General features: G+C 38.1%; 1 protein-coding gene across 3 annotated transcripts; it reads left to right on the top strand.

The window, feature by feature from the left end:
- Nucleotides 1-27,317, top strand: Mier3 (MIER family member 3). Of its 3 annotated transcripts, none has more exons than XM_070041203.1 (13): nucleotides 1-48; nucleotides 1,513-1,537; nucleotides 4,267-4,412; nucleotides 12,584-12,718; nucleotides 14,699-14,819; nucleotides 15,949-16,034; nucleotides 16,467-16,539; nucleotides 18,925-19,076; nucleotides 21,758-21,839; nucleotides 23,124-23,215; nucleotides 25,681-25,808; nucleotides 26,414-26,556; nucleotides 26,662-27,317. In XM_070041203.1, exons 1-13 carry the CDS (start codon nucleotides 40-42, stop codon nucleotides 27,111-27,113), a joined length of 1,644 nt encoding a protein of 547 aa, XP_069897304.1. In that variant the 5' UTR covers nucleotides 1-39; the 3' UTR covers nucleotides 27,114-27,317. The 3 variants fall into 3 exon arrangements, with proteins under 3 accessions (XP_069897304.1, XP_069897305.1, XP_069897303.1); XM_070041204.1 differs by having other exon boundaries at nucleotides 23,121-23,215; nucleotides 25,765-25,808; XM_070041202.1 differs by having other exon boundaries at nucleotides 23,121-23,215.
- Nucleotides 27,318-27,947: the final 630 nt, after the last annotated feature.

The raw sequence follows: 27,947 nt of genomic DNA, 5'->3' as shown, positions 1-27,947 counted from the left end.
CTGGGCTCGGCGCTGCTCGTTCGCCCTAAAGGTACCAATATGGCGGAGGTGAGCAGGGAAACCGGGCAGGAGCGGCCGGGTGGGAGCGGGCGCCCGGCCTCCGTCTGCAGCCCCCGGGCTTGGCCTCGGGGGTCCGGGGCTCCTCCCGCGGCCCCACGGGAGGCGGCGCGGCGGCGCGGGGGGCGCGGGCCGGCGACGGGCGGCGGCGGGGCCGGCCGGGGGGGCGGGAGCGGGCGCGGGAGCGGTCTCCCTCCGGGACTAGGCCGCGGTGGCTCCGACCCCGGCCGGGTCGGGCGACAGGGTTCGGGCGGAGGCGGCGGCCGGCCGCGGCGAGCCCTGGCCTGGAGGCCGGCGCAGTGCCGGGTCCCCGGGAGGTGACGCGGGCCGCCGGCGCCTCGGCGCCTCCTCCCCGGGTCGGGGTGGGTGGAAACCCGCCGCGAACCCCCCACCTCCACGGACGGATTGCAACGCGGGGAGCGGGCTGCGCCACCGCTCTGCGGGAGGAGTGCCCGGGGTCCCCAGCCCGCCGGGCCGCGGCCGCGCCCCCGAGGAGCTGCACGCCCCACTTTGCTCCGTGCGCGGAGGCCAGCGGGTTGCGCGGCCGCCGGGCTTCGCGGGAGAAGAGCGCTACTCCCCGCCCCGCGGCCCGGGAGGTGCGGGCGTCCCCGGGATGAAGGCGCGGGTCCGACCCCCAACTCCCTGTTGGGGAGAGCGGGCTCGGAGTCCCTCGTGCCTCTGCACTGGAGGGGGAGGTCGGGCGAGCCGCTGCCCGGGCCGTCCCCCCGGGGCTGGTGAGCCAGGGGAGGGGGCTGCTGGAGCCCCGGGGCCAGAGCTGGCTGGAGCGAGGGCAGCTGGCGGGCGGGGACCGGCTGAACACTCTGGAAAGACCCGGCATCCCCGGGTCCGAGGGGCCCCAGTCTTTGGTATCGGAAAGGGCGGGAGGAGGAGGTGGGGGTGGGGGTGAGGGGGGGTGTCTTGCGCTGTGGTTTGGCGATGAGTGTCTGGTCTTGGTGGGCTGCGCTCGGGGCCGGGGACCGCCCTGGAGTTAGGACTCGTGCCTGCCCACCCCAGGGCTAGGCTGGATCTCCGAGGACCAGTCCCCTTCCAGAATTAGACGGGTGGGATTTGCTGGGGGGGGGGGCGGGGGGAGTTCCCGAGATGCCGAGGATGGGGTGGGGTGCACTGATGCGGGCGGGCCGGGCGCTCTGGGGTTTTGCGTCTCCGCTTTGCTAACTTGCCGAGTTGCAAGCTGGGGCTCGGAGTTGTGTTTAGATTCCGGCCTTGGTCCCGGGTTCTGCGAGTCGGTACACTGGGGACTCGGGAGGAAGGCGAGGCAGCCAAGAGGGGGCCCGAAAGGGGCCGGGAGCGAGTGGAGTGGAGCCGCGTCTTCCACTTTTTGGCAGCTGCCCGGGAGCGCTCGGCTCCGCCCCCCTGCGCCCTGTTGCCGGCGCTGCCTCGCTCCCGGCTGCGCGATCTAACCTCACGTTCTCTCTCTCCCTCTTTCTCTCCTAGGCTTCTTTTGGAAGTTCGAGCCCAGGTTTGTCCTACTTTCTTACCTCTCCGAGGGGCCCCGGAGGGTAAGGGGGGTTTCAGAGGTCTGGCGTTAAAGGATTCCGCACGGGGATGTTATCCTGCGAGCTTTCCATCGTTGAACGTGGAGAGTTTGCCTGCGCTTGGTAGAGTTCTGGGAATGGACAGTTGTGCTGTTCTCCCCCGCCCCCGGCCCCCCTGACGGGCTGGAAACGAGCAAGCTTCCAACAACGCCTTGGTACAAACTGTTGATCACAGGTCTTCTAAGTTACGTGTCTAATTCTCACCTTTTTTTTTTTTTTTTGCCCCAAGCCACGACCTTTGAAATCCCAAATCAGCTTTCTACCCGTTCTAGTGCATTCTGTTTTGATTTTGGGTTCTTTGAGAAAGTGTCAGAGCTTTGAGATTGTGTAGCTTCGATTGTGAACCATGACACCCCATTCCTCTTGTGTCTTTTTCATGGAGCAAAGTCTATATAGATTATGTTAAAATCGAAAACTCGGCTAGTTAAAGCAACCATAATTTTAAAAATAACCTACCCGTGTTACAAGTTTAGCACAGAAAGTGGTGATACAGGATTTTTGAGGGAAGACAACCTTAAGTGTTTCTTAATTTTTTGAGATCAGAACTCTGGTCAGGATCTGATAAAAACTAGATTCCTTTCCTGAGCTCTGCTCATAGGCTGGTTTGTAGGATCCCTGAAGCCAGTCTGTGGCGAGGGCTTGTCCTCATCTGCTAAAATGTAAAAATACCTTTGCTTCAGTTTCTCATCTGCTTTCCAGCTCTCCTCTTGGCTAACTTTTCCATCTCACAAGCTCCAGGAAAAGTCCCTCTACACTAGTCCACCTCCTTTATTTGACAGTGGACGAGGTTTTTAAATTACTGTGTTGAAGTTCTACTCAGAGTGAACAAATACATTTTCCTTGCAATATTGCCTTTTGTATTTAGTTAACTTTTAAGGAATTTATGATAATTTAAAAAGTGGCTGTGTAAATTGTGCATTTAAAGTTTGCTTTTACTCTTTTGGCTAATTTTGAGACAAACATATCCTATAACTTGTTAAAGGAAAGCATATTTATGTACATGATGCCAAACATCTAGATGATAAAGTAATTTTTCCATTTTGCATCACTGTCTGCATTTATAAAGTTACAATCTAAATAAAAAGCCAAAGGCAGTGTGGTTTCAATGTCTAAATGGACATCAGCCAAGTTTTGAAGCGAATTTTAGAGCTAGAAGGGACTCATAGGTCATTTTAGCCAACCACATGTGTTTTACAAATGAAAAACTGGATTTAGATCTAGAAAGATTGCATGACTTCCCTCAGGACCCAGAAGTCAAAGTCAAAGCCAGGAATAGGCCTTCAGACGCTTTTATTTCATCCCTGACATTTCAGCATACCACAGAGGTTTCCAGGAGTTCTCAGAAATGAAAACTTGTAATGGGGATGTTCTCTTTTGAGCTAGTTAAAAAACTCACTTTCTTTTTAAAGTAAAGCCACATATATTTCAACAGGTGTTTTAAATGAGCAGGTAATATTTTTTAGCATTAAAGAAATACAGTGTAAGTCTAAAGAATGAAGTCTCCCAGAAACAATTATTTTTAGACTGATAGAGGTCTCTGAACACACAACCAGAAACACTGAATTACATCTTTTGCCATGGTGAAAAGATTTTATCCCAGTTCACTATTTTGGTCATGATTTCACACTATGCTTAAGTTTAAAATATTAAATATTAAATAGGTTGGTTAAAAAATAGGTAAAACTTTATGTTGAATATGTTTCCATCCACTTCATAGATTTTAATGCTACATTCCTTTTCTGCTTAGAGTCATCATTCTAGTTAAATTTGATACTAGAGTAAAACAAATGGAGCAAATCCTATTTTTCATACTCTTTCCTTCTCTTGGGTTTATAACTTGTATTCATTTCTTTCAGCTTTTGGAATATAGTGTTTGCTAGTTATACGATGTATAGTTTTATTAGCAAATATAAATCGAACAGGACTACTTGTAATGAGAAATATTTTCCAAAGCTTTCAGATATGGTTTATCTGTGTTCCCTTCACATAGCCTAAGAACTTTACTAGTTATCAAAACAAAGCATAGATTTGTAGTGGAATACCTATATGATTATGCTGGAGATATAGAAATACTGTCACAGATATGTCTTGTTATGCTTTTTAGAGAGTGAATTCCTGTATAGCTTCTTCATAGAAACTTGTATTTATTCTATGAACCAAATTTTTGTTGTATTTTGTGTCTTACTTGACAGCTAGAAATGGGGTAAAATTTATATTCTCTTCTGAGGTGTTAACCTTCATGTATAGCATATTCTTGTGAAATCTTCTGTTCATACAAATTTATCCTTCTGACATTGTGCATTTTCTTTAAAACAAATATATTAAAGCTAACTAAAGTTTGCTTTTCTCTATGAGTATTTATTTAAGTATACGCCATTTAAATCACTTAGTTGCTATTGTTAACTGGGATTTTCTAATAGACTGAACCTCTTGTAAAAGTGTTTGTAAATTACTCTGCTTTGTTCTTTTGCTGATTTAGATATATTTCCAGAATCATCTGGTCTTACTTTATAGCCTATAAAGTATATAGTAAATTCACTTAATAAAACTTACATGTAAATGTTAAAAAGAACTGGCAGAAGAGCACAGATTTTCATTTTCTTTTGCAAATAGCCTGTGGATGTGTAAAGTGATTCAGTTTGTTTCATTCCAGTTGGGTCTTTGTCTTCTGAGGATCATGATTTTGACCCCACTGCTGAGATGTTGGTCCATGACTATGATGATGAAAGAACTCTTGAAGAAGAGGAAATGATGGATGAGGGTAAAAACTTCAGTTCTGAAATTGAAGACTTAGAAAAGGTAAGATGTTTACTTAGCATTTTAACACAAGTTTTTGGTAAAAATTTTGAAATTCTATTGTAAGCTGTTTTCCAATTTATTTGAAAAAATTGTAAATCTTTTTTAAAATTTCACTTAAAAGATTGTCACTGATTTCCTCATTATTTGAGAGTCTAGACAGTACATTTTTATTTAAATTCTTTTTTTTCCTGTTAAATCTACTTTTTAAGCTAAGGGCCTGTGCTGGTGGCTTATGACTGTAATCCTAGCTACTCAGGCTGACGTCTGAGGTTCATGGTTCAAAGCCAGCCCAGGGAAGGAAAGTCCAGGATACTCTTATCTAAACTACTCAGAAAAATCCAGAAATGGTTCTGTGGCTCAAGTGGTAGAGTTCCAGCCTTGAGCAAAAGAAGCTCTGGCCCTATGTTCAAGCCCCCAGGACCAGCACCAAAAAAAAGCCCCCAGGACCAGCACCAAAAAAAAGCTTATGCTAGTACAGTCAAGAAATCATTTCTAGTCATCTTAGAGATAAGGAAATTGAATTGTAGGTAACTGTAGACCTTAAACTGAGTTCTGAATCCCACTCTAGGTCTTTTCATTATATCATACTGTTCTGCTAAAGGGTCAAAGTATAGTACTTAAATAGATACTATAGTAGATAGAGGGGAAAAAAAATGTTAAGTCTTTTCTTTCAACTTACAATTTGTAGACTACTATAAGAAAATTGAAAAAGCTTGATTATATTTTGGGATGCAAATTGAGTAATATCCTATTCCCTATCCTCTAGTCATCTTTGAAAAAGTTGGCAGGATTGAGAGTAGTATATAACTTGTAATTATAGTGAAAAGCCTCCACAGGGGTCATTTTGAAAAACTGTAGGATTATAGTTATATGTAACCTTATTTGAAAATTTCTAATGGGTCAGAGTAACAGAAGCTTTCAAGAATAATATTAAATAATACTAAACTTCCAGGTTTCCATAGCTTTCACTTTACTAGTTTTATGAGGCAGGAATGGGATATTATTGCATTTCTTCACTCAAGGTCCTAGATTCATTTCTTGTTCTGAACATTTCTAGATGCCTTCAATCATTTGGTCATCGATTGTAGTTACAAGAGATCTCTTGTAGTGAACTTGTAGCATACTTTCCTTTGATAACATTTGTTGTTAAGGAAAAAAGACAACAGGATAGTTTCAACATAATAGAATATGGCAGATGCATCCTATCCTTGCAGATAACTGTCAGTAAAATAGTAAAAGCTAAATTTTATTTGCTGTATTAACTTAGTTACTACTTGACTGTGAGTAATCTGATAGAGGTGTTAGCAGGCTGAAAAGTTTTATTTTTCCCATTTTAGACTTTATTCCAGAGATTATAGTAATAGTTGTTTTGATCTATGTTTCATAATTTTCAAATACGAATTGACCCAGACATGGATGTCCAAGTCTGTGAGTATAGCTACTTGGGAGACTGAAGTGAGTAAGGTCTCTTGAGTCCATGATTTTGACATCAGCCTGAGCAACATAGTGAGACCCTGTCTCAGAAAAAAAAAAAAAGAAGAAGAAGAAATAAATTAAGAGTTGAAGAAGATGTAGAGAAATAGAGTTACAATTCAGTTACAGAAATGCCTAGTACTTAGTCTTTCCTTTGCTTTTTCTTTTGGAGTATATGTTAGTAATTAAATCTTTGTTTTATAATATGTGGCACTAAATTTGTACATCCAGAAAAATTGTAGTCCCTTAAATGCTTTAATTTCTCTGAAAGTACTTGAACAGTTTTACTTTTTGGTAAAATTTATATGGCCTTTATGTAAATTCTAGGGAAGACTCATGAGCTGTGTCTCCATTCAGGAGGCTCACATTTCTGTCATTGTTTAGTGGACAAGGAGCTGTTTCTAAGTGACTGACTTCACTTCCTATCTTCTATGCTTTGCTGCTGCTTTTTTTTTTTTTTTTGTCTGTAGTGGAGCTTGAACTCTGGGCTTGGGTTCTATCCCTCAGCTCTTCAGCTCAAGGAGAGCACGATACCGCTTGAGCTACAGTGCCACTTCCGCTTTTCTAGTGGTTATTGGAGATAAGAGTCTCACGGACTTTGCTGCCCTGGCTGGCTTTGAACCATGATCCTCAGATTTCAGCCTCCTGAGTAGCTAGGATTACAGGTGTGAGCCACCAGTGCCTGGCTTGTGCTTTGCTTCTATAGGAAAGCATTATTATGTAGATGTCACTATTGTTTATAAATATTTAATGAAACATGAAAATGCATGAGAGCTAGACACATATAAAGAATAGGATCATTAGAGTTTTAGAAGAAACTTTTTTAATGTTTTAATCTATTTGTTAGAATAGTAATTTAGATATTGGTACATGTTGGTAGTCTTATGGACATAAAGTTAATATTTTCAGCAATTGTAAATGTTTTTATTTTTATAGTAAATATTTTGATTATTAACTACAAAGATAGCCTGTTATTTAGTGCTTACAAATTTTTGGAATATTATGTGATATGGGAAATATGTGAGGTATAAAATCAGTCTTCTAATAGCCCTTTGGTGAGTATAGACTATATATTATACAACTAGATTTTAGCCATTAAACATACAAAAATAAGATTTTGAAATATCTTCATATAACTTATTTTTTTCATATACTACAGGGAAGTTTTAGTAATCCCAGATTTAGATCCAAATCTTTAAAAATTCTCTTACTTTTCCTGCTTAATCATATAGATTTCCCTCAAATTAAAAAATTTTGGCAAGTTCCAAAGAGCATAAATAAATGAAAAAAATTCACCTTTTCTACCATTTGCACTTTAGGTACTTTTATTAAGCATTTAAAAACTTCTGTGTATGTCTGTTTCACAAGATGTCAGCTTATTGGTTACTAATGTTTACCTGTCTCTCACACCATCTCATTTTGACCTCTTCAGCCACACATCAGGTACACCAGAACACTATTGGCATTATTTCTTTCATTGAGAGTCCTTATTGATTATGAGGATTGCGATTGACTTAGAAATAGGATGGATGGTATGAGTTTTGTAATAGGATAAATCCCAATTTCTGTTACATAAGGTTATGCATCATAGAGTCAAAGAAATAACGATCTTTTCTTTTTATTGATAAGGAAATGGAGGTGAGGAAGGGGGCTTAGATGATTTGTCAAAGCTAATGGTTAGCAATTAGAGTGTCTTCTGATTGTATATCTATACTCTTCTTAATTTCTATCCTTTAACTTAGAAGTTCATTCATTAATATGATTGCACTCAATTATGACATTTGAACTTAAGTAAATTTGACAGAATGTCCAAGAAAAAGATGAAGGGGAAAATTCCTGTACTTGGATTAGATGCTCAATTACACTTATAAGCTGATCTGGCTAGATACCACAGATCTTCAGAGACTTGAAATTGACTAAATCTGTTTTGAAAAAAAAATAGTTTTTCTGCTTTATTAATAGGTTCTAATACAAAGTTGATCTATGAAGTGACTACATTTATCTTTCCCAGTTTTGCTTTAACAGTTTCATCCTATAGATAATTGTGTTTTAGAACAAGCTTCCTTTATGATGGTCATCCTTTGAACTTAGTAATGAAGATTCCACCAAGATGATTAACAGATTTCTCAACAGGTGATCATGCTGTGTCTTAGAGAAAGCAGAGGTTTTCATATGGTACTACTAGGAGCTTCTCTATACATACTGTCCTTTCAAACTTACCATTCTTTCTCACCTATCCCAGAATTATCTGCCAGATCACTATAACCCCTAGATCCTATCGCTTGTACTCTGTGTTTTTCTCTACTTTTTTTTTTTTTTTGATAGAGTCTGGCTGAATAGCCCACACTGACCTCAAACTTTTCTCAGTATCCTGGGTGCTAGGATATAGGCATGTGCCACTGCATCCAGCTATACCACTTTTTTTTTTTTGGGTCCGGTCATGGGGCCTGAACTCTGGGCCTGGGTGCTGTCCCTCAGTTCTTCAGCTCAAGGCTAGTGCTCTACCACTTGAGCCACAGCGCCACTTCCGGCTTTTTTCTTTTTGCTTATGTGGTGCTGAGGAATCAAACCCAGGGCCTCATGCATGCAAGGCAAGTGCTCTACCACTGAGCCACCTTCCCAGCCCCTATTCCACTTTTTAAAAAGGATTTAAACATGAAATTCTATTCACATATTTCTCACATTTGGAAGAAATTGTCTGTTGACCATGTGCTGCCCTGCCCTCAGTCATTTTCCTTCTTTAGCCAAGTTTCATGGACATATATACTTTCTTCCCACCCATTAGTCCTTAGCTTGGTTTCTTCTATCTTGATGTCAGGTCACTGGTAATATCTGATTGCCATATAGTAAGAACTCTTGTTTTTGTTTCACTTAGTTTTTTTCTCACATTATGTCACTTAGTTCCCCTCCCTGCCCCCGCCCCCAACTTGCTTTTTCCTTGTTTACATAGTTCTGCTTTCTACTAGTTCCGTTCCATTCTTAGTGGAAAAGTTCTGTGCTTCTAATTGCCTTTCCCCCCAGGGTTTTAGTTTTTGTCTTCTCATTCTGTTTGCCCTTTCTGGGTGATCTCACTCAAGCATGCACCTTCAACTTTCACCTTAACTTCAGCATTGCCATCATGAACCCTTGGGTTCGTTTGGAGCTGGAAATCTTACAGTCTGTTTAGATTCCCATGTTGCTTTCATCCCCTCCATCAAGTAAGTCATTCTTAAATTTTGCTAAAATAATTCATTTCTTTAGTTCAGCCTCTCATTCTTCTAGTTCCCCTAGAATATTATTTCTAAAATGTAAACTGTTTTAAGTTACCCTATTGAGTATAAGGTAATGTATCTTAGAGTGTTTCTCATAAAACATAGATTATCTCTCTTTTCTCACTGCTCTCTTCCTAAATGAGCTCATCAACTCCTGTAGCTTTAAATATCATCTAAATGCTAATGAATTTATATCCTTAGCCCCACCTTATTCTTTGAGCTCTAGGCTCTTGGCCAACTAACTTTGCTACTTGGATGTCTTGTAGTTGTCTCAAACTTGTATCTTTTGCAAAACTTTTTTTTTTTCATTCAAAAACCTTTTCTTCCATTATTTTCAGTATAAGTTACTACTTTCTAGGCAGTTATTCACATAGAAATCTGTGGGTTTCCCTTCATTCTCACATTCAGTAACCTATTGATTCCACTTCAGAATATAACATAGTCTATTCATTTCTCTCTTTATCACTGCCTGAATCTAGCACAAGGCTCTAAATCTCTCCATCCTATGCCAAAACTTTTCTTACTGAACAAGTAAGAAAAGCTGCCTGACATTGAAGAAGAAACTTTTGCATTTCATTCCTTTTGTGGTTCTCCAAAGGCTTCCCATTGCCCTAGAAATAAAGTCCAAATTCTTCTGTGATCTGTCCTTACTTCTCTTCCCATTCTCCTTTTGAGTCCTTGTTCTATTCACCAAGCTCCAGCTATTCTAGCTTACTAGAGACCAGGTCAGCCATCATATGTGTTTTTTCCTTTGCCTTGAATGCTCTTTCCAGGATTGGCCATATCTCAGACTTCGGATCTTAGCTGAAAGATCATTTTGTGTCCATCCCATTACTATATGAAAGTGGTTGCCCAATGTTACATTACTTAAGGGTCCTTTATGTTGCCTTTGTGCTCATCAGAGCAGGCAGTTACATATCTGTGTGTTGTTAGTACCGCATCTCCCAGCTGTAAGCTGTAAATGGGCAAGGCCTGTGTTTCATACCAGCACCTAGCCTAGTGACTTCTTGTCACATAGTCATTGTTACTGGCAGTAATCCCACCCTCACCCTCCCACTCCTACTATCACAGCTCATATCTGTCAGAAACTGCTTTTTCAAGACTTAGCTCAGTGTGTCCCCTCTGTTTCTATTTTTCTTGGGGTATACATTTTCCTTCTCTGTCCTTACAAATTCACAGCAACAATTCCAGAACTAGGTTTTATATCATATTTTATTTGCGTACATGATCATTTGTCAATGAATTCCTTAAGAGCCAAAATTTCTTTTTGTAAATTTCCATATTCATAGGCAATAACCCTTACTTAGCAGAGTACCTAGAACTCAATATATTATAAGAAGGTAGAGACCATCAGTGCATAAGTGAAAACTGTCATTTTCTTAGCTCAGGGAGCAAGTCTACTGTGAAGTTTTGGAGAAATGCTACTGATAGGTGGTTAACAAAAACTGCAGCTCAATCTCATCTTAATAATATAACCAGTTACTGTAGCCGATGGGAATAAGCTGAAGACTAAACTGGATGCTAGTTACCTGTGCTTTGGGAGAATAACAGTACATGGAGTTTTTGCCCTGGTGTGGGTAAATATGTCTGTCCTGTTCATTCAGCTTAATAAGTACTGATTCTATGTACCCTTAAAACTTTAGTTGATTTCAATCTCTAGGTAAAAAGATTTTGAGTAGCATGATTGTCACAGTCATTAGGAAGTATATGTCTCCTGCTGCAAATTCATGAATTAAAATTCTGTCATATTCCTTATTCTAAGCATACTTAGTGTGATTCTGTCTCCATTCAGTCAAGCACAATGGCAAAGACCAAATATGGTAGGACCCTCAGGTCCTGATTCACTGGGGGGCAGCCAGAAGTTTTCTAGAAATTACTACTGGCTCCTTTCTGCTCATGTTATAATCACCTGTGTGTGGTTGTACACTGTATTCACATTTAACTTCATGTGTTTGTCTAAAGAAGTTTTCTAGAAATTACTACTGGCTCCTTTCTGCTCATGTTATAATCACCTGTGTGTGGTTGTACACTGTATTCACATTTAACTTCATGTGTTTGTCTAAATGGAAAATTAAACCAGTAAATAAACTTTAAAAATAAATCTCTTAATTTATAGACATAAACATCTTATAATTATTTAACAAGCTTATTGATTCACAAGTAGATTGTTTTGAAGTTACTCATTTGAATGATACTTACAAATAGTTGTATGTGCTTTAGTAGTAAAAGCAAAAAAAAAATATATATGTATATATTTGTTGTTGTTATTGTTGTTGTTGGTCGTGGGCCTTGAACTCTGGGCCTGAGCACTGTCCCTCAGCTCTTCAGCTCAAGGCTAGGGCTCTACCACTTGAGCTACAGCACCACTTCCAGTTTTCTGGTGGTTTATTGGAGATAAGAGTTTCATAGACTTTCCTGCCCCAGGTGGCTTTGAACTGTGATCCTCAGATCTCAGCCTCCTGAGTAGCTAGGATTATAGGCGTGAGCCACTGGTGCCCGGCACAAAATATATTTTAAAAGGAGTATATAATACTATTGTTGGTCACTGGTGGCTCAATGCCTATAATCCTACCAAGTCAAGAGGTTGAGACCTAAGAATCACGGTCAGAAGCCAGCCCAGGCAGGAAAGTTCATGAGACTCTTATTGCCAATTAACCATCAAAAGCTGGAAGTGATGCTGTGGCTCAAGTGTTAGAGTGCTAGCCTTGAACAATAAGAGCTCAAGGACAGTGCCTTGAGTTTAAGCCATAGGTCTTGCATGATAAAAGGAAGCAGAAATACAACATTTTTATCAGATAAATTCTTTTGGGAAAACAGTGACTAGGTACCACTGTGAGGCATGTCGTAGCCCAGAGAGCCATGGTGCAAGAACTTGGGGACTGAGGATTCAAACCCAAAAGTAAGCTGCAGGAGAGTAATACACTCTTCATCAGACCTTTATGAAAAAGTTGATGTAAAAGAAAAATACATTTATATGAATATAAAAATATTATTGTACTTTGAACATTAGCATGTAAGTGTTGCTGGTGTTAGGAAATGTTTGAACAAGGCTTTCTATCAGGTGTCTTCTGTTATCATGAAAAATAAATACTTAATTGCAAGGAAACAACCTACAAATTACATGGATGTTATTAATTAAATATTTTTAATGCAAATCTTTCTCATACTAGTGTTGTGACGCTAACTAAAAGATTATTACCAAAGCAAATCTTAGGGGAGTTTCTAAAAGAAAATAAAACTTAAAACTCATATGCTTTTGTAAATACATTGTTTATATCTCTAGAAGTTTGGTGCTGATTTTTGAGACTAATACAAAATGAAAAAACTAAAACTTAGTTTTGACTGTGTTATGACATTGTGCTGTATGGGTGTAAGGGCATTGCAGATTACCTGCAGTTCAGTATTGAGACATTCACTAAGTTCATGTTTGTATCCTTGCTTGAATAGGAAGGAAACATGCCTCTAGAAGATTTATTGGCATTCTATGGCTATGAACCTACAATTCCAGCAGTTACAAATTCCAGTGCAAATAGCTCCCCAAGTGAACTTGCAGACGAACTACCGGATATGACACTGGACAAAGTAAGTACAAGCATTTGAAAGAAAAATTCAGGCTCCATGATCATTGACTGTTTGTTAGAGTTTCCTTTGTTTAAATCATTTTGCAATTTTGAAATAAAAAGTTCTTATTGTGTTCTCATTGTGTTTTCATTTTGGTGACTGATTTAAACATTTGGCTTTGATCACAGTAAGAGTAGTAGTAGCAGCTTCTGAATACTTTGTATATATAATATTTTCCCATTTATTTTTCATTTTTTCTGTTTTGAGTTATTGTATTTAAACTTAGTTTTACCTTAACTTCTTATGATTTTTAAACACATGAATGTTTTAATAAATTTCCTAGAAGCCTGGCTGAGTGGTAGGAGAAAAAAAATTCACAGGCTCTGGATTTGACAGTAGCCAAAGCCATGGTTACCTGTCTCTAATATAAGCTGGTTATGCAGAAGCTTTCTCATTCCCAGATGAGTAAAACCACACACATAGCCTTGGCTCTGCTGACAAATCCCTAGAAAACTTTCCTTTCAGGGCTCAGGGAGAGAGAGGAAGCTATGTCTTGGAACCTCTTTTTGTGAGTTATATTCCCATTTTTCAATCAAATGATGTCATAAAGCTTATAGACCTTAATTCCATGATCATTCAGTAGTAAGTGCCTGCTGTGTAACAGGCACAAGGATGACTACACTTAACATGAAAATTAGTTCATCCAGATGCTGGTGGGCGCCCACCTATAATCCTAGCTAATCAAGAGGCCATGATCTGAGGACTGTGGGTCAAAGTCAGTCCAGGCAGGAAAGTTCATGTAGTTAACAACCAACAAGTCAGAAGTGGAGCTGTGGCTCAGGTGGCAAAGCATCAGCTTTGAGTGAAAAAACTCAGGGACAGCACTCAGGCCCTGAATTGAAGCTCCTAGACTAGCAAAAGACCCAAAACCAAACCAAACAACAACAACAAAAAAAAAATTCAAATTTTCTTCTTTTAAAAGTTGTACTATTAGCTGGGTACTGATGGCTCACACCTGTAATCCTAGGTACTCAGGAGGCTGAGATCCGAGGATTTTGGTTCAAAACTAGCTGTGGCAGAAAAGTATGTGAGACTCTTATCTCTAATTAACCACCAGAAAACCAGAAGTTGCGCTGTGGCTCAAAGTGGTAGAGCGCTAGCCTTGAGCAAAGGAGCTCAGTGACTATGCCCAGGCCCTTGAGTTCAAGCTTCATGACCAACAACAACAACAAAAATGTACCTTTAGTTTGAATTGTTCATTAGTTGTACTTTTTGTTGTTGTTGTTGTTGTTTTTTTTGTTTTTTTGTTTTTTGCTAGTCCTAGGGCTTGAAGACTTGAACTCAGGGCTTTGGCACTGTCTCTGAGCTTCTTTTGCTTAAGGCTAGAACTCTGCCACTTGAGCCACAGCGCACTTCTGGCCTTTTCTGTTTATGTGGTATTGAGGAATTGAATCCAGGGCTTCATGCATGCTAGGCAAGCACTCTGCCATTAAGCCACATTCCTAGCCCCTAGTTGAACTTTTTATATTGTGAAAGGATTATAGAATATAGAGGCATTTAAAATTTTTGTTTTAGTTGTTGGCAGAAAGTGAATATAATTGTTAACCATTTAGAAGTCAAATTATTTTTGTTAGGTTTGTTTTGGGGTTTGGTCTTCTTGTTGTCCCAGGCTGGTCACAAATTCCTGGGCTTAAATGATTTTCTCATCATACCACTATACCAGGCTATAAGTCAGATTATTTTTGTTATATTCACTGAAAATTAGCCTGAACCTTCCAGTAAGTTTGCTACATATCAACACATTAGGCAAATTGTTATAAGTCTACTAAATATTAAATCTTTATATACATTGAGTAAATTACAGGATAATTTTTAATTTACTTTTCAAGGCCAAGAAGACATTATCTACTTAATTATATTCTGGTAGTAAAAATGAAATCATGTTTCTTAGTTGATGATGGAATCATTTCTAATTCTACCTCTGCTTTTCTATTCTTCCAGGAGGAAATAGCGAAAGACTTACTGTCAGGTGATGATGAGGAAACTCAGTCTTCTGCAGATGATCTGACACCATCTGTGACTTCACATGAAACTTCCGATTTCTTCCCTAGGCCTTTACGATGTAAGAAGTCAAATCATTACTGATTAGTAGCAATGAAACTGTAATTTGACTACATTTTATTGTGTTCAGTAGTTGACTATTTTAAATGTTTTATATAGTTGATATAAAATACTAATCTGAACAAGATTATAACTTTTCTATTGGGACAGAGATGAATAAATATGCTATTTAAAAATTTAAACATTCACTTGTTTTTGAAGGCTGCCTGTTTGCTGGGCACCGGTGGCTCATGCCTATAATCCTAGCTACTCAAGAGGCTGAGATCTGAGGATCGAGGTTCAAAGCCAGCCCGGGCAGGAAAGTCCGTGAGTCTGGTATCTGCAATAAACCACTAGAAAAACAGAAGTGGTGCTGTGGCTCAAGAGGTAGAGTGCTCACCTTGAGCTGAAGAGCACAGGGACAGCACCCAGGCCCAGAGTTCAAGCCCCATGACCGACAAAAAACCCCCACAATTTATAATGGAGGCTGCCTGTTTTCTTTATCAAAGTTCATCTGTTGCTATGGTGTTAGTATAGTCAGCCATAAAATTTTATAGATAACTTTGGTTTTTGTTTGATTCTGTTAAGTAGCACTTGCTCATCAGATTTTGAAAACTTGCCAGTGCTCAATAAGTATTTTATTTGTAGTAATTGGTTCTTTTTCAATCCTCTTAGTTCTTGGAGTTATTCCTTAGATGCTTAATAATATCATTAGAAATGTTTTGGACTGAAATACTTATATGCATTTTCACTTATTTTAAAGATTTTTTTTTATGATAGAAAAATTCATTTAACTAGTTCAAATACATGTATGCATGAATTCCATGTATAAGAACCGTGTTCTGTGTATCCCCTTCTGGATTAGTCTAATCAGATTTCAAGTTCTTTACTCTTTTTAAAAGTGTTAACAGTGGTTTTCTATTATGTCCAATTTGTTTAGTATACTACTACTAATTAGGATACTATATTTCAGTAGTTTTAAGTGCCTTGTTATTTTAATGATGTCAGTTGTGAAGATAGTGTGGGTTTAGAGAAACGCTAGACTAATCTCACTTTTCTATGTTTTGTAAAATATAAAAGGCAAATACTAATTTCATATACTCTGAAATAAAAACCAGTAATAAAAACCTTTAAAATTTTCTTCTTTTAAGCAAATACTACATGTGACGGTGATAAGGAATCAGAGGTTGAAGATGTTGAAACAGATAGTGGTAATTCACCTGAAGACTTGAGGAAGGTAGGTTTAATTTCCAATATAAGCTAGTAGAGTTTGGACTAAAGTGTCTTTTAAAAACATTTCTGAGAGGGGTGGGCAGTAGCTCATGCCTGTAATCCTAGCTACTCTGGAGGCTGAAATAGAGATCTGAGGATAACGGTCCAAAGCCAGCCCAGGCAGAAAAGTCCCCGTGAGACTAATCTCCAATTAACTACTCAAAAAACTGGAAATGGCACTGTGGCTCAAATGGTAGGGTGCTAGCCTTCAGGACAAAGAGGTTCAGGGACAGTGCCCAGACCCTGAGTCCAAGCCCCACAACCAAAAAAAAAGAAAAAAATTATGAGATGATTTATGATAATTTTATTATTGCAAGATGAAACGGATAAATGACTTAGGATGTTTTTCAGAGTTTATTTGTATAATAAATGGTTTTCCTTTTAAATTTTTCTATAGGAAATAATGATCGGTTTACAATATCAAGCAGAGATTCCTCCTTATCTTGGAAACTACGATAATAATGAGAAAGGTAAGGAGAGCATTAGATTTTGATAATGTTTGATAGGACAAACTGCCACTAAAACTTTCATTTAAATATTTAACAACTTCTGGGCCCTGGTAGCTCACATCTGTAATCCTAGCTACTCAGGAGGCGGATGAGGATCAGGGTTTAAAGCCAGCACAGGCAGGAAAGTCCATGAGACTCTTTTCTCCAATAAGCTACTCAGAAAAACCTGGAAGTGACACTGTGGCTCAGATGGTAGAGTGCTAGCCTTGAGCACAACTCGGTTCAAGGACAGTGCCCAGCCCCTGAATTCAAGGATCAGAATAATAAATAAATATCTGTTAACTAACCTAGGCAACATAAAGGTAGATTAGGGACCAGAGGAACTTTTCAGAGGTAGAATATTTACATCTAATTTGGGAAAAATGTATCAAAAGAATTCATGGTCAGGCACCAGTAAGTTATGCCTTTAATCCTACTCAGGAGATTGAGATCTAATGTGCGAGACTCTTATCTCTACCCAAAAGCTAGAGTAACAGCCTTGAGCAAAAAAGGTCTAGGCTGAGTTCAAGCCTTAGTACTGGCATATACACAAGTACACACACACACACACACACACACACTCCCACCCATGCAATACAATGAAGTGAGACCCTGTGAATAAACCAAATCAACACAAACCAACACTAATCATGTTATCATGAGACTCAGAGACTCTGACTAGTGTACTCAGGGCCTATTTCAAAGAGTGCAGAGCCTCCTGAATGTAACACCTTGGACTGCATCTTCTTCAGTAGAAGTGGGTAAAAATTGCATTACTTGAAGTAGTGAGAATGTTAGAAAATGTAGTCTTGTGAAAAGAAAATAGGATTTCTGTTGCCCAAGAAAGAGTAGGCGGTGGATTCTGCTGTACATTGCTACTTACAGCACTTAGTTTTTCTTCACACTTTTTGACAGATTCCAGATGTATTTGGTTCTGAGAATGTGGAGGGGAAATGGTAGTGGGAAATAAAATACACATATGCTTCCTAGCTGATCTTAGGAACCAGGTAGCTAAGGACTATTCCATGGGCATTTATTTGGTCTTTTCACTAATGAATTGATTCATCCGTATGAAGTCACAAAGGCAAAAGCCATGAGCTGTTTCCCAAGTCCTTTTTTCTTCCTTTTCACCATGTTAGATTAACTTTGACTATTATTATTATAAGCCTTGTCAACTATTAACACCATTTTCCTAAACTGCTTTCAAACAGATAGACAGAAGATAGATAGATAGGAGAAGCAGACAGTAGCTGATAAATCTACAAATGTGCTAGCTTCTATATACCAACAAGCCATACCACTCCTTCACAATGTCAGACATGCTCAGGGAACTAAGTATTTGCTTAGCTGCCATAGGTTCTTAGGATAAAACATAATGGAGGTGATATTCTCTCTTCAAATTCAGGAAATAAAAGGTCACTTTTTGTAAGGATATCAATAAAGGAAAATACTCCTTATTTCACTATTATTTGATAATTTTGTTTTAATTTTTGTTTTATTTGTAGTTTTATTCTCTGAAAATTTCATAGAACCACTTTGGGAATTTAAGAGAAAAATTCCAATGTGGTTATTAAAGACTTTGAACAGTTCTATTTACTGCTTTATTAGGAAACTATAAGATACCAATATAGGGTTTCACAATTAGATTTTAGTAGACATACAACACCTAGCTTCTTTAAAAATCTTTTAAAATTATTATTGTAAAGGTGATATATAGAGGGGTTACATTTATGTAAGTCAAGAAAAGAAAAGAGTGTGTTTCTTCTTTTTTCTTTTGTCAGCTGTGGGGCTTGAACTCAGTGCCAAGGCCTGGGTGCTGTCCCTGAACTCTTTTGCTCAAGGCTAGTGCTCTACCACTTGGAGCCACAGTGCAACTTCTGGGGTTTTCTGGTGGTTAATTGGCCTTTCCAGATCAGTCTGGCTTTGAACTGTGATCCTCAAATCTTAGCTAGGAGTAGCTAGGATTACAGGTGTGAGCCACCAGTGCCTAACAAGAATATATTTTTTAGACAGTGTCACTCCTTCTTTCACTCTCTCCAAGGTTTTCCCTCCCAGCCATACCTACAAGTTGTAAAGTTCATTTTGAATATGGTGTCTAGTGAGTCCCATTGCTGCATTTGTTTACCCTTTGTCCCTCCATTTCTGTGCCTCCCCTCAAAGTAGCTTCTTGCTCTGACTACTGACATCTAGATAATAAGTTAAAAAAAAAAAAAACATTTAATACTAGTGGAAGGTTCTTCTTGCTTGACAAATTACTGGTGTCCTCAAGATTAGTTAACTTGTCCTGATATGTAGAAAAAAAAGGTCTATATACATTTTGTAATGTGTTCACTATTTTTAATGTGTTAATGGGCTTTTCTTTATCAGTGTATGAAAATGAAGACCAGTTACTCTGGCGTCCTGACGTGGTTTTGGAGAGCAAAGTTAAGGAATATCTCATTGAGACTTCACTAAGAACTGGAAATGAGAAAATAATAGATCGTATTTCTGCAGGGACACACACAAGAGACAATGAACAGGTATACTTCAGCATCTTTGTTTTTTTTTTTTTTTTTAGTGGTCATGGTGCTTGAATTCTGGGCCAGGCCATGGTCCCTGAGCTCTTCAGCTCAAGGAGAGTGCTCTATCACTTGAGCAACAATGCTTCCAGTTTTCTGGTGGTTAATTAGAGATAAGAGGCTCATGGACTTTCCTGCCTAGGCTGGCTTTGAACCGTGATCTCAACCCTCCTGAGTAGCTAGGAGTATAGGCATGAACCACCAGTGCCTGGCTTCAGCATCTTTTTGAATAACTACTAACTTGCTTAATTTCAAATACTTGATTAAAATATTTCTTACATAAATTGGCATATCTTTCTTACAGTTTTTTTATTACAAAATAATTGGTTTAATTAAGAAGCATAAACCTAGAGGTAACGTTACCTCTGCGTTCATGCATTTTCTTCTGGTCTTTTTTTTCCATAAATACACACTTACTTTAGGTAGAATTTTATATTCTTTTAATCTTATTTTTCTTAGCCAGTAAGAATTCTGTAATACCTTATTTAAATTATATTCTATTTTTTTTAACATCTTGTGGACTTTCAGATTTCCTGATAAAGGTATTCTTTGAATTCTTGAATCTTATTCATTAAGTCCATTAAGACTGCTTAAATTGAATTTAAGAGCATTTACTAAGCACTTGTGCATCTGAGATGCAGAGCACTCTCCTGATTGTATGTAGGATGGAGGTGGGAGTGTTACTTGTGACAGGATTTTGGAATCCCTAAGTTTTTGCCTCTGACATCATCCTGTGTACCTTGTTCACTCTGCATATACAGCCTGGGTGGGCTCTATCAATGAGGGATAGGTGGACTCAAATTTGAATTTCCAGGTAACCTAAAGAAGTTGTACTAGCTAAATTCCAAAGTAGTTTTATTATTGTTTGCAAAGAAATCTCATTGGTATTTTGCATTCATAATTTATTAAGTCTGTAGATTAATATTGGGAGAATTAATAAAACATTAAACATTTCGTACTCAAAAGTACATCTGACTTCATGTTGCTTTATCAGGTGCTTTGTTAGCAGTTGTTAAGATGATTGCGTTTTATTTTATTTATTTATTTATTTATTTATTTATTTATTTATTTATTTATTTATTTATTTATTTTGGAGCTTCAAGTCTTTGTTGAGAAGGAAGGTCTGGGGTTTATGTGCAAGAGAGAAGGGATTGGTACATGTACAAAAAGAGATGGCCCCGCATTCCCTTCCAAGGGCTCAAAAGAAGCTGATAGGGAACTGAGTAAAATAGTCTGTGAAGATGTTCCATGTGCTATCCCCTGCCAGAAACCACCTAGCTGAAGACAGGACATGGCGCTGTTGGCACACCCTTGCTGTAGTGCAAGAGAGCACCTCTACTCTTCAGCCTACCTCACAAGGACAGTGTTTGCCTAGCCTGGAAGGGCCAAGGGGGAAGGGCACTGGGCCTGACATGTCTCCTCTACCCTTATCTCAAGAGGATAGCAGGGTGTATGTGGCAGGGCCCAGGCATAGCACGACCTTGCATAATTGTGTTTTAATGTAACACATTGATACGCTAGAAAGTTTTTCCTAATATTGAGCTTGCCTCACCTTTCTTAGAACTTATTTAGGAAGGTTGATTATTACTTAACTTTGAATTCTGTCTGCTGCTGTTGGTTATATTCAAAATTGCAAACATAGGAAAAATTTCTAATTGAAATAAATAATATGTTTCATAGTACATGGATGTAACTGAGCCCATTATAAACTCGAGTTATTGTAGTACATTACAGATTTCTAGGCATGCTGCTATTCTTTTATTAAAATTCAGGGAAAAGATGACATTAAGAAATAGACTATACTAATTTTTCCCATCAAGAAAAATGATCCTGGGGGAGGGGGGAGGCTGGGAAGGGAGGTGAAGGGTAAACAAAGGAGGAGGCTGCAATGCTTGGTAAGAAATGTATGCATTATCCTGCCCATGTAATTGTAGCCCTTCTATACAGTATGTTCTCAAATAAAATAAAATTAAATTAAAAAAAAAGAAAAGAAAAGAAAAATGATCTAAAATGTAAGAATTTCTTAGTTCAGAAGGCCCAGCAATTAGAAAAAGAATAAATATCTAAATGATACTGGGCGAAGACTTCTGAGAGACAAGAATAAGAGGAAACTAACTCATGAGAATGCCCGGGAAAACATTCTTAAATGTCATGAAATAAGAAAACATTTCATCAGTTTGTCAAGATGTGTTTGTGTATTTGTGTTTTGATGTTTTTGAGACATGGCCTTATATGCAGCCTAGCTGATCTTAAACTTGCTATCTCCTGCCTCATACTCCCAAGTGACAGGATTACAGATGTTCATCTCTATGCCTGGCTCAGACAATATGCCTGTTTTTTCTTTTGGGTCAGTCTTGGGATTTGAACTCTGGCTTGTCCATGAGCTCTTCAGCTGAAGGCGAGTGCTCTACCACTTGAGCCACAGTGCCACTTCCAGTTTTCTGATGATTAATTGGACATAAGTGTCTCATGGACATTCCTGCCTGGCTGGCTTTGAACTGTGATCCCCAGATCTCAGTCTCCTGAATAGCTAGGATTACAAGAGTGAGCCACTGGTATCTTGGCAGTATGCTTGTTTTTAAAAATGCAGTTAGATGTGAGGTGTTGGTATTATTGTTTCCTCTCTTTTTTGTTTCTCCTAGGCATTATATGAACTTCTTAAATGTAACCACAATATAAAGGAAGCAATTGAAAGATACTGCTGCAATGGAAAGGCATCTCAAGGTAAGAAAGAGTTGGATTAAAGAGAACGAAATAATAGATGGCCATTTGGAGATCAGAATAAGCAAAGTAATGTAAAAAAGGGATTAACACTTTTGTAAGATCTGTGTTTATCTTCATAGCAATTTTTTCCTCCTTCTCTTGGTCTCTATTTTTAAATGTATTGCTCAAATACAAATAGTTCAAATACAAAATAGTTATCCCATCACCTCCACTTCCTTAAAGAAGTGGTTACAGAACAAAGCAGACCCCAGAGATGTCATTGTATCTAAAGTAATTAAAATGGTTTGATGTTTTCATTGGCAAATATTTTTAATCAGATAAATTGAGAAGATTGAGAGTTAATACAAGGGATGTATATTATATTCCATGGAATTTGTTGTAAGAAGTATGTTTTTAGTGACCATGTAGTAACAGGTTTATAATATTTACACTGTATCTTATGTGTTTCAGAGAAAGTGGTTAGCTTTTGATTCAGTTAAACCATTAAAAGTTAAACAATAAATGGATTGCATCTACTATCTTAAGTATAGAGTGAAAGAAATACTTAGTAATACTACATATTGGCTTGGTAAAATAGTATATAAATTTGAAAGTTGAGATAGTCTGTTGAAATATTTTCCTGGTAAAAGCAGTTTCTTTGAGAAAACTATTTTAAGTTATTAAAACTCTCAATTCCTAGTTTTTTCCTTAGTTTAAAAGTATCAGTGAGTGAGTCAGTCTAGATATAAAGGGGCATAATACATTAATTCCCAATTCTAGGCTATGACTTTCTGAATCCTTTCCAGGTCTTCCCTGGCTAGATTTTTAAATTCATCAACATTAGCAATTGCTGGAAAATTTAGTGAGATTTTGTATTTTGAGAACATGGAATCAGAACTTCTTACAATTCCATAGTAAAACATACACATATGAAATTTAGTAAACATGTATTGATTACTTTCTTCATAGTAGATAATTAAAGAACTTAGGGTTTTGATGTTAGGCCAGAATAAGGCCATTTTTAATTTCATAAAGTAGCCCTGTCTTCTGTCATTTTAAAACACGGGCCCATTATTTAAAAAAACTAGAAAAGCAAGTATAAATTATTTAAGGAACATTGAATTGTTATCCCACAATGTAGATCTGCAAACCGCTTAATCTAATTTGAAACACTTGAATGTGTGTGTACATAAGCATGAGAAGAATGAGTTTAAAGCTTTTTCTAAGGAATATATACAGAAAATAATGCAGCATTTCACATAAAAGAGATTTGAGGCCATTGGAATTTTGTTTTCTTTTTAGAAGAAATGACTGCCTGGACAGAAGAAGAATGCCGAAACTTTGAACATGCACTCATGCTTTATGGAAAAGATTTTCATCTTATACAGAAGAATAAGGTAAGTCATATAACTTAGTTCAGAGAAGTTGCTTACTAATTATAGTGAATATAAGCAACTAATAAGTCATTTGAATAGAAAAAAGAAAGCCAACTATTGGTTAACATTCCTTACTATTAACATTTCTACTATTTTAAACATGATTGGTATTTGTTTATAGATGCCCACAGCCTTCTTCTGGGGATGGCTGATAATATAGTCACATATCTTTTGACATTGCAGTTATATTCTACTCAAGAAGTGTTATTCTTTCATATTTTTCCCTCAATTATCAATTCTTTCCAAGCTATTCAGAAGTTTTTGTTTTTGTTTTTTTGTTTATCCTCCAAGTAGTAAGAACTGCAATTGCTAATAAACCAATAGAAAGAAAGAGAAAGATCATCACTAAAAGGAGCTTAAGATGTAAGTGTATATCTAGGTTGATTTTTTTTTCAGGTGGCAGTCCAGTTGTAGCACCATTTGTGGTGCTGGAACATAGACTTGCCTTTACTCCTTAGTCAAAGATCAGTTGACTATTTTTGTGCCTATATTTCCAAGCTCTTCTGTTCTATAAACTCACTCTTATTTTTCTTCAGTACAACAGTTTTGATTACTGTAGCTTAATAATGTCTTGAAATTAGAAAATGTCATATTTTTAACATTTCTTACAGTATAGTGTTGATTGCCTTTCCATACAGAATTAGTTTTGAGTAGCTGCAAAATTTCTGGGATTTTCATGGGGATTGCACTGCATCTGTAGATCAAGTTGGGATGAAATTACATCTTAGTAAAAATCACTCTTCCACTCCCTGAACAGAGCATCTTTTTATTTTAATTCTTCTTGGATATCTTTTATCAGAGATTGATAGATTTCCCCACATAGATTTTTTTTTTTAACCAAGCCTACGGCTTGAACTCAGGACTTGAGCTGCTTTTGCTCAAGGCTAGCACTCTACCACTTGTGCCACAGAGCCACTTCTGGCTTTTTCTATTATGTGGTACTGAGGAATCAAACCCAGGGCTTCGTGCATGCTAGGCAAGCACTAAGCCACATCTTGCATATACCTTATTAGATTTATAATCAGTTATTTAATTTTGAACGTATTAATATAATATATTATGCTTGTAATTTCAAATTTCAGTTGTTATTAGGAAAATGATTAATAGGAAAATTATTAATCTTGAGTCATGCACCCTGGATATAATTGTTGATCCCAGCTTTTTTTTTTGTTGCTTTGGGATCTTCTGTGTAGAGAGTTACTGTCAATTACAGAAACATTTCCTGCCCCACCCCCAGTATGTGTACCTTTTATTTCTTTTTCTCATTGTAGTAGTGACATATCCCATTATGATGTTGAAATTTTTATGCTTTTTGTATGGAAGAAAGCCTAATGCTTTTCTCAGTTGTGAAGTATGTTTAATATAGTGCATAGATAAATCAGTTTGAAAAAGTCTGAAAGTCTGGTTTGTCATTTTAAGTCTATAAACAAATCCTTCAGTTTTGTAATAAGTTGTGAAATTTACTTTTAGCTATTAATTCCAAAAACAATTATGTCCTTCCACCTACCAGGTAATGTTTTAGGCTCTGGAGATACATCAGTAAATAAGAGAGAAAAGGTTAGTGGCTCCAAGAAGCCTGCATTCTCTGCAAGGACTTAGAATTAATGATGTTTATTGAAAAGTATACTGTACTTTTTAGTTTATAAAGCTTGTTCCTATATTAGTGATCTTATATCAGACTTAGGAATCAGTAATGGGAGTCCAAAACTTTGTTTTTGGATATTGATTAAACAAGGAAGAATGTATTTATTTGTTAAAAATAAAAATTTTGTCTATACATCTGAACTTACGTTTGTGGCTATAACTAACAGAAGAGCACTTGTTTGTTTGTGGAATAAAGCTCATGATGCTAAAAAGTTATTGTTATTGCCGGTATCTGTTGAAGTCAAGAGTCCAATGTTCTGAAGGGGAAAGCCCTGCCTTCAGCTAGCAAATCGTGTTAAATTTTAGATGCTATCAGCTGCTTGTCCCTTTGCCAAGGAATTTTAATCTCTTTGGATGACAAAACATCTTGGTAAACTGACGAGGCTGTGTTCCTTTTCCGAGTGTGCCTTCATATACTTTGGGAACTGAGTAGATCCCAAGGAAAACTCCTAATGGACCCCATGGAGGTGTGCTAATCTAAGATGACCTATGGTAGTCAAAATCAAAATTCAGTGAGGAAAAGTAGAAGATGTCAATGTGTTAGGATTTTCACTAAACATGTAAGATTAACTTCGGAACACATACTTAGGAACTAACACTTTTTGAAAACTGCCTCATTATATATACAAATACATTTCACTAATAAGTGTTCAGAATTTTTAATTGGGAAGATAGAAAATAATATCCATGTATTCAAGTTTTAGTGTGTGTGCGGGGGTGGGGTTGCAAAAATTGGGCCAGGTATATAGGGTTGTTTTTTGAAAGCTCCCTTTTTCCATTAGGTGAGAACTAGAACGGTTGCTGAATGTGTAGCATTCTACTATATGTGGAAGAAATCTGAACGTTATGATTACTTTGCTCAACAGACAAGATTTGGAAAGAAGCGATATAACCATCACCCTGGAGTTACGTAAGTTACAGGGGACTTGACTTCAGTGTTTTTTATTTATTAAAGTTTTTTTGAAGGTGTACAAAGAAATTGCCATTTAATAATGCAGTTTATGAATACAATGCATCTTGGGCAGTGTCACCCCTTTCAACATCCTCACCCATTCCTCTAACCCAACCCTTCCTTCACTTTTTAAAACTTTTGTAGGATATGCATTGAAGTCTTAAATTTTTATTTTTTTGTGCTAGTCCTGGGGCTTGAATTCAAGGCCTGGGCACTGTCTCTGAATTTTCTAATCGAGGCTAGCATTCTAATACTTGAGCCACAGCTCCACTTTTGGCTTTTTAGTAGTTGAGAGTCTCAGTCCTCAGCCTCCTGTGTAGCTACAGGTGTAAACCATAGGTCCAGCTGTATTGAATTTTTTTGACTGTATTATCCTCCTCTTCATTTGTGTCCTCTCTCTCCTTCACTTCACAGAACTTTTTTCAAGGATCCGTTTCCTGGTGTTTATTTTGTTGAACTATAAGTTTGCCTTTCTAAGAACACTGAGTGTGCCTCTGTTAAAACATGAGTGATTTTTGTTTTTAAACATACTATGCAATCCTAAAATAGTGTGTGTTTTTCAGGGACTACATGGATCGTTTGGTGGATGAAACTGAAGCTCTGGGTGGGACAGTCAATTCTTCAGCCTTAACTTCTAACCGGCCAGATCCTATTCCAGATCAACAGTTGAACATTCTCAACTCTTTCACTGCCAGTGACTTGACAGGTAAAATGAAGATCTATCTGTGTTGTATTTACATGGTACAAAATTGTGTACTATTTGTTTTACATCTGAGAATTGCTTACTTATACCATCTTTATTTCTTTTTAGCTTTGACCAACAGTGTAGCAACTGTCTGCAACCCCACAGATGTGAATTGTTTGGATGATAGCTTTCCTCCACTGGGCAACACACCCCGTGGACAAGTAAATCATGTGCCTGTTGTAACGGAAGAGTTACTCACCCTGCCCAGCAATGGAGAAAGTGATTGTTTTAATTTATTTGAGACTGGATTTTATCATTCAGAGCTAAATCCTATGTGCAGTGAAGAATCAGAAAGACCAGCAAAGAGATTGAAAATGGGCATTGCTGTCCCTGAATCTTTTATTAATGAGGTTTCTGTAAATAATTTGGGTGTGGACTTTGAAAATCACACCCATCATATCACCAGTGCCAAAATGGCTGTCTCTGTGGCTGACTTTGGCAGTCTGTCTGCCAACGAGACGAATGGTTTCATCAGTGCCCACACTGTGCACCAGCACGCTGCCCTTCACTCTGAGTGACACGGATGAGGAGCCCAGAGACAATGGGTGTGCAGTACCAATAAATTTGAGGGGAGCTATCAGGTTTGCATAGTCTTTCACTGGAAGTTTGAACCTTTTTCACTATGACATCAGTGATGTCAGTATGTATAGAACTATATCTTGATTTATCAAGAGTATTTTCATTTTTCAATCCATAAATGTGGAAATGAACTATGATCAGCAGAGTTGGGAACTAAGATTGAACTCTGTGGTGCAGCTTTAAGCTCTGCTTTTCTCTTCCTCATCCCCTGATACCTCTTCCCCACTTCCTACTTTTCTTTTCTGTTCCCCACTGCCCTCACTTCCAATTTAAAAACCTGTAGACGGAGGCCACCAGCTCAAAACCAGCACAGATGTTCTGAACTGAATGGTGTGGCTTCTTTTTGTGTAAATTCCCTTTGCCATAATGGATGCAGTGGAATAACAATGTTTACAGGTACCATTCCCAATCCCTGCTCAATGTAGCATTTTTTTTGTTTTGTTTTCTTTATTAAAAGCAGGGGTAGGTTTCTTTAAACTGCACAAACATGCAAGGATTTTTTAAAATGGAAACTTCTCTCATGTTATTTCAACTAGAGCACTTCAGTTTACAAAACAGCAAATCCATATTTTTGGAAGCCAGCGTGAGGAACTGTGTGCAAATTATGAAGAATTGCTTGGATCCTGTTTCATAATTCTAGACCAGGGCTACCTTACACAGAATTGATTGTTTTATTGCCGGGAGATTTCTGTGTAATGTCATCTATTGACTAAAACTTTGACATTTGAAGATGTGGTTTTCGTATGGGGTTTTGTCCACAGTTGTCAAGATTA

The sequence above is a fragment of the Dipodomys merriami genome, unplaced genomic scaffold (assembly GCF_024711535.1).
Source record: "Dipodomys merriami isolate MVZ:Mamm:240054 unplaced genomic scaffold, mDipMer1.0.p SCAF_30, whole genome shotgun sequence".
Classification (NCBI taxonomy): Eukaryota; Metazoa; Chordata; class Mammalia; order Rodentia; family Heteromyidae; genus Dipodomys; species Dipodomys merriami.
Note: the sequence above shows the minus strand (reverse complement) of the source record. Positions and strands in the feature narration are given on the sequence as shown.

Bases quoted from the DNA above. Each gene is read 5' to 3' on its own strand.
- Mier3 (XM_070041202.1), top strand. The intron at 21,840-23,120 runs GTAAGAAAGAGT...TTTTCTTTTTAG, and splicing joins CAATGGAAAGGCATCTCAAG to AAGAAATGACTGCCTGGACA. The intron at 23,216-25,680 runs GTAAGTCATATA...TTTTTCCATTAG, and splicing joins ATCTTATACAGAAGAATAAG to GTGAGAACTAGAACGGTTGC.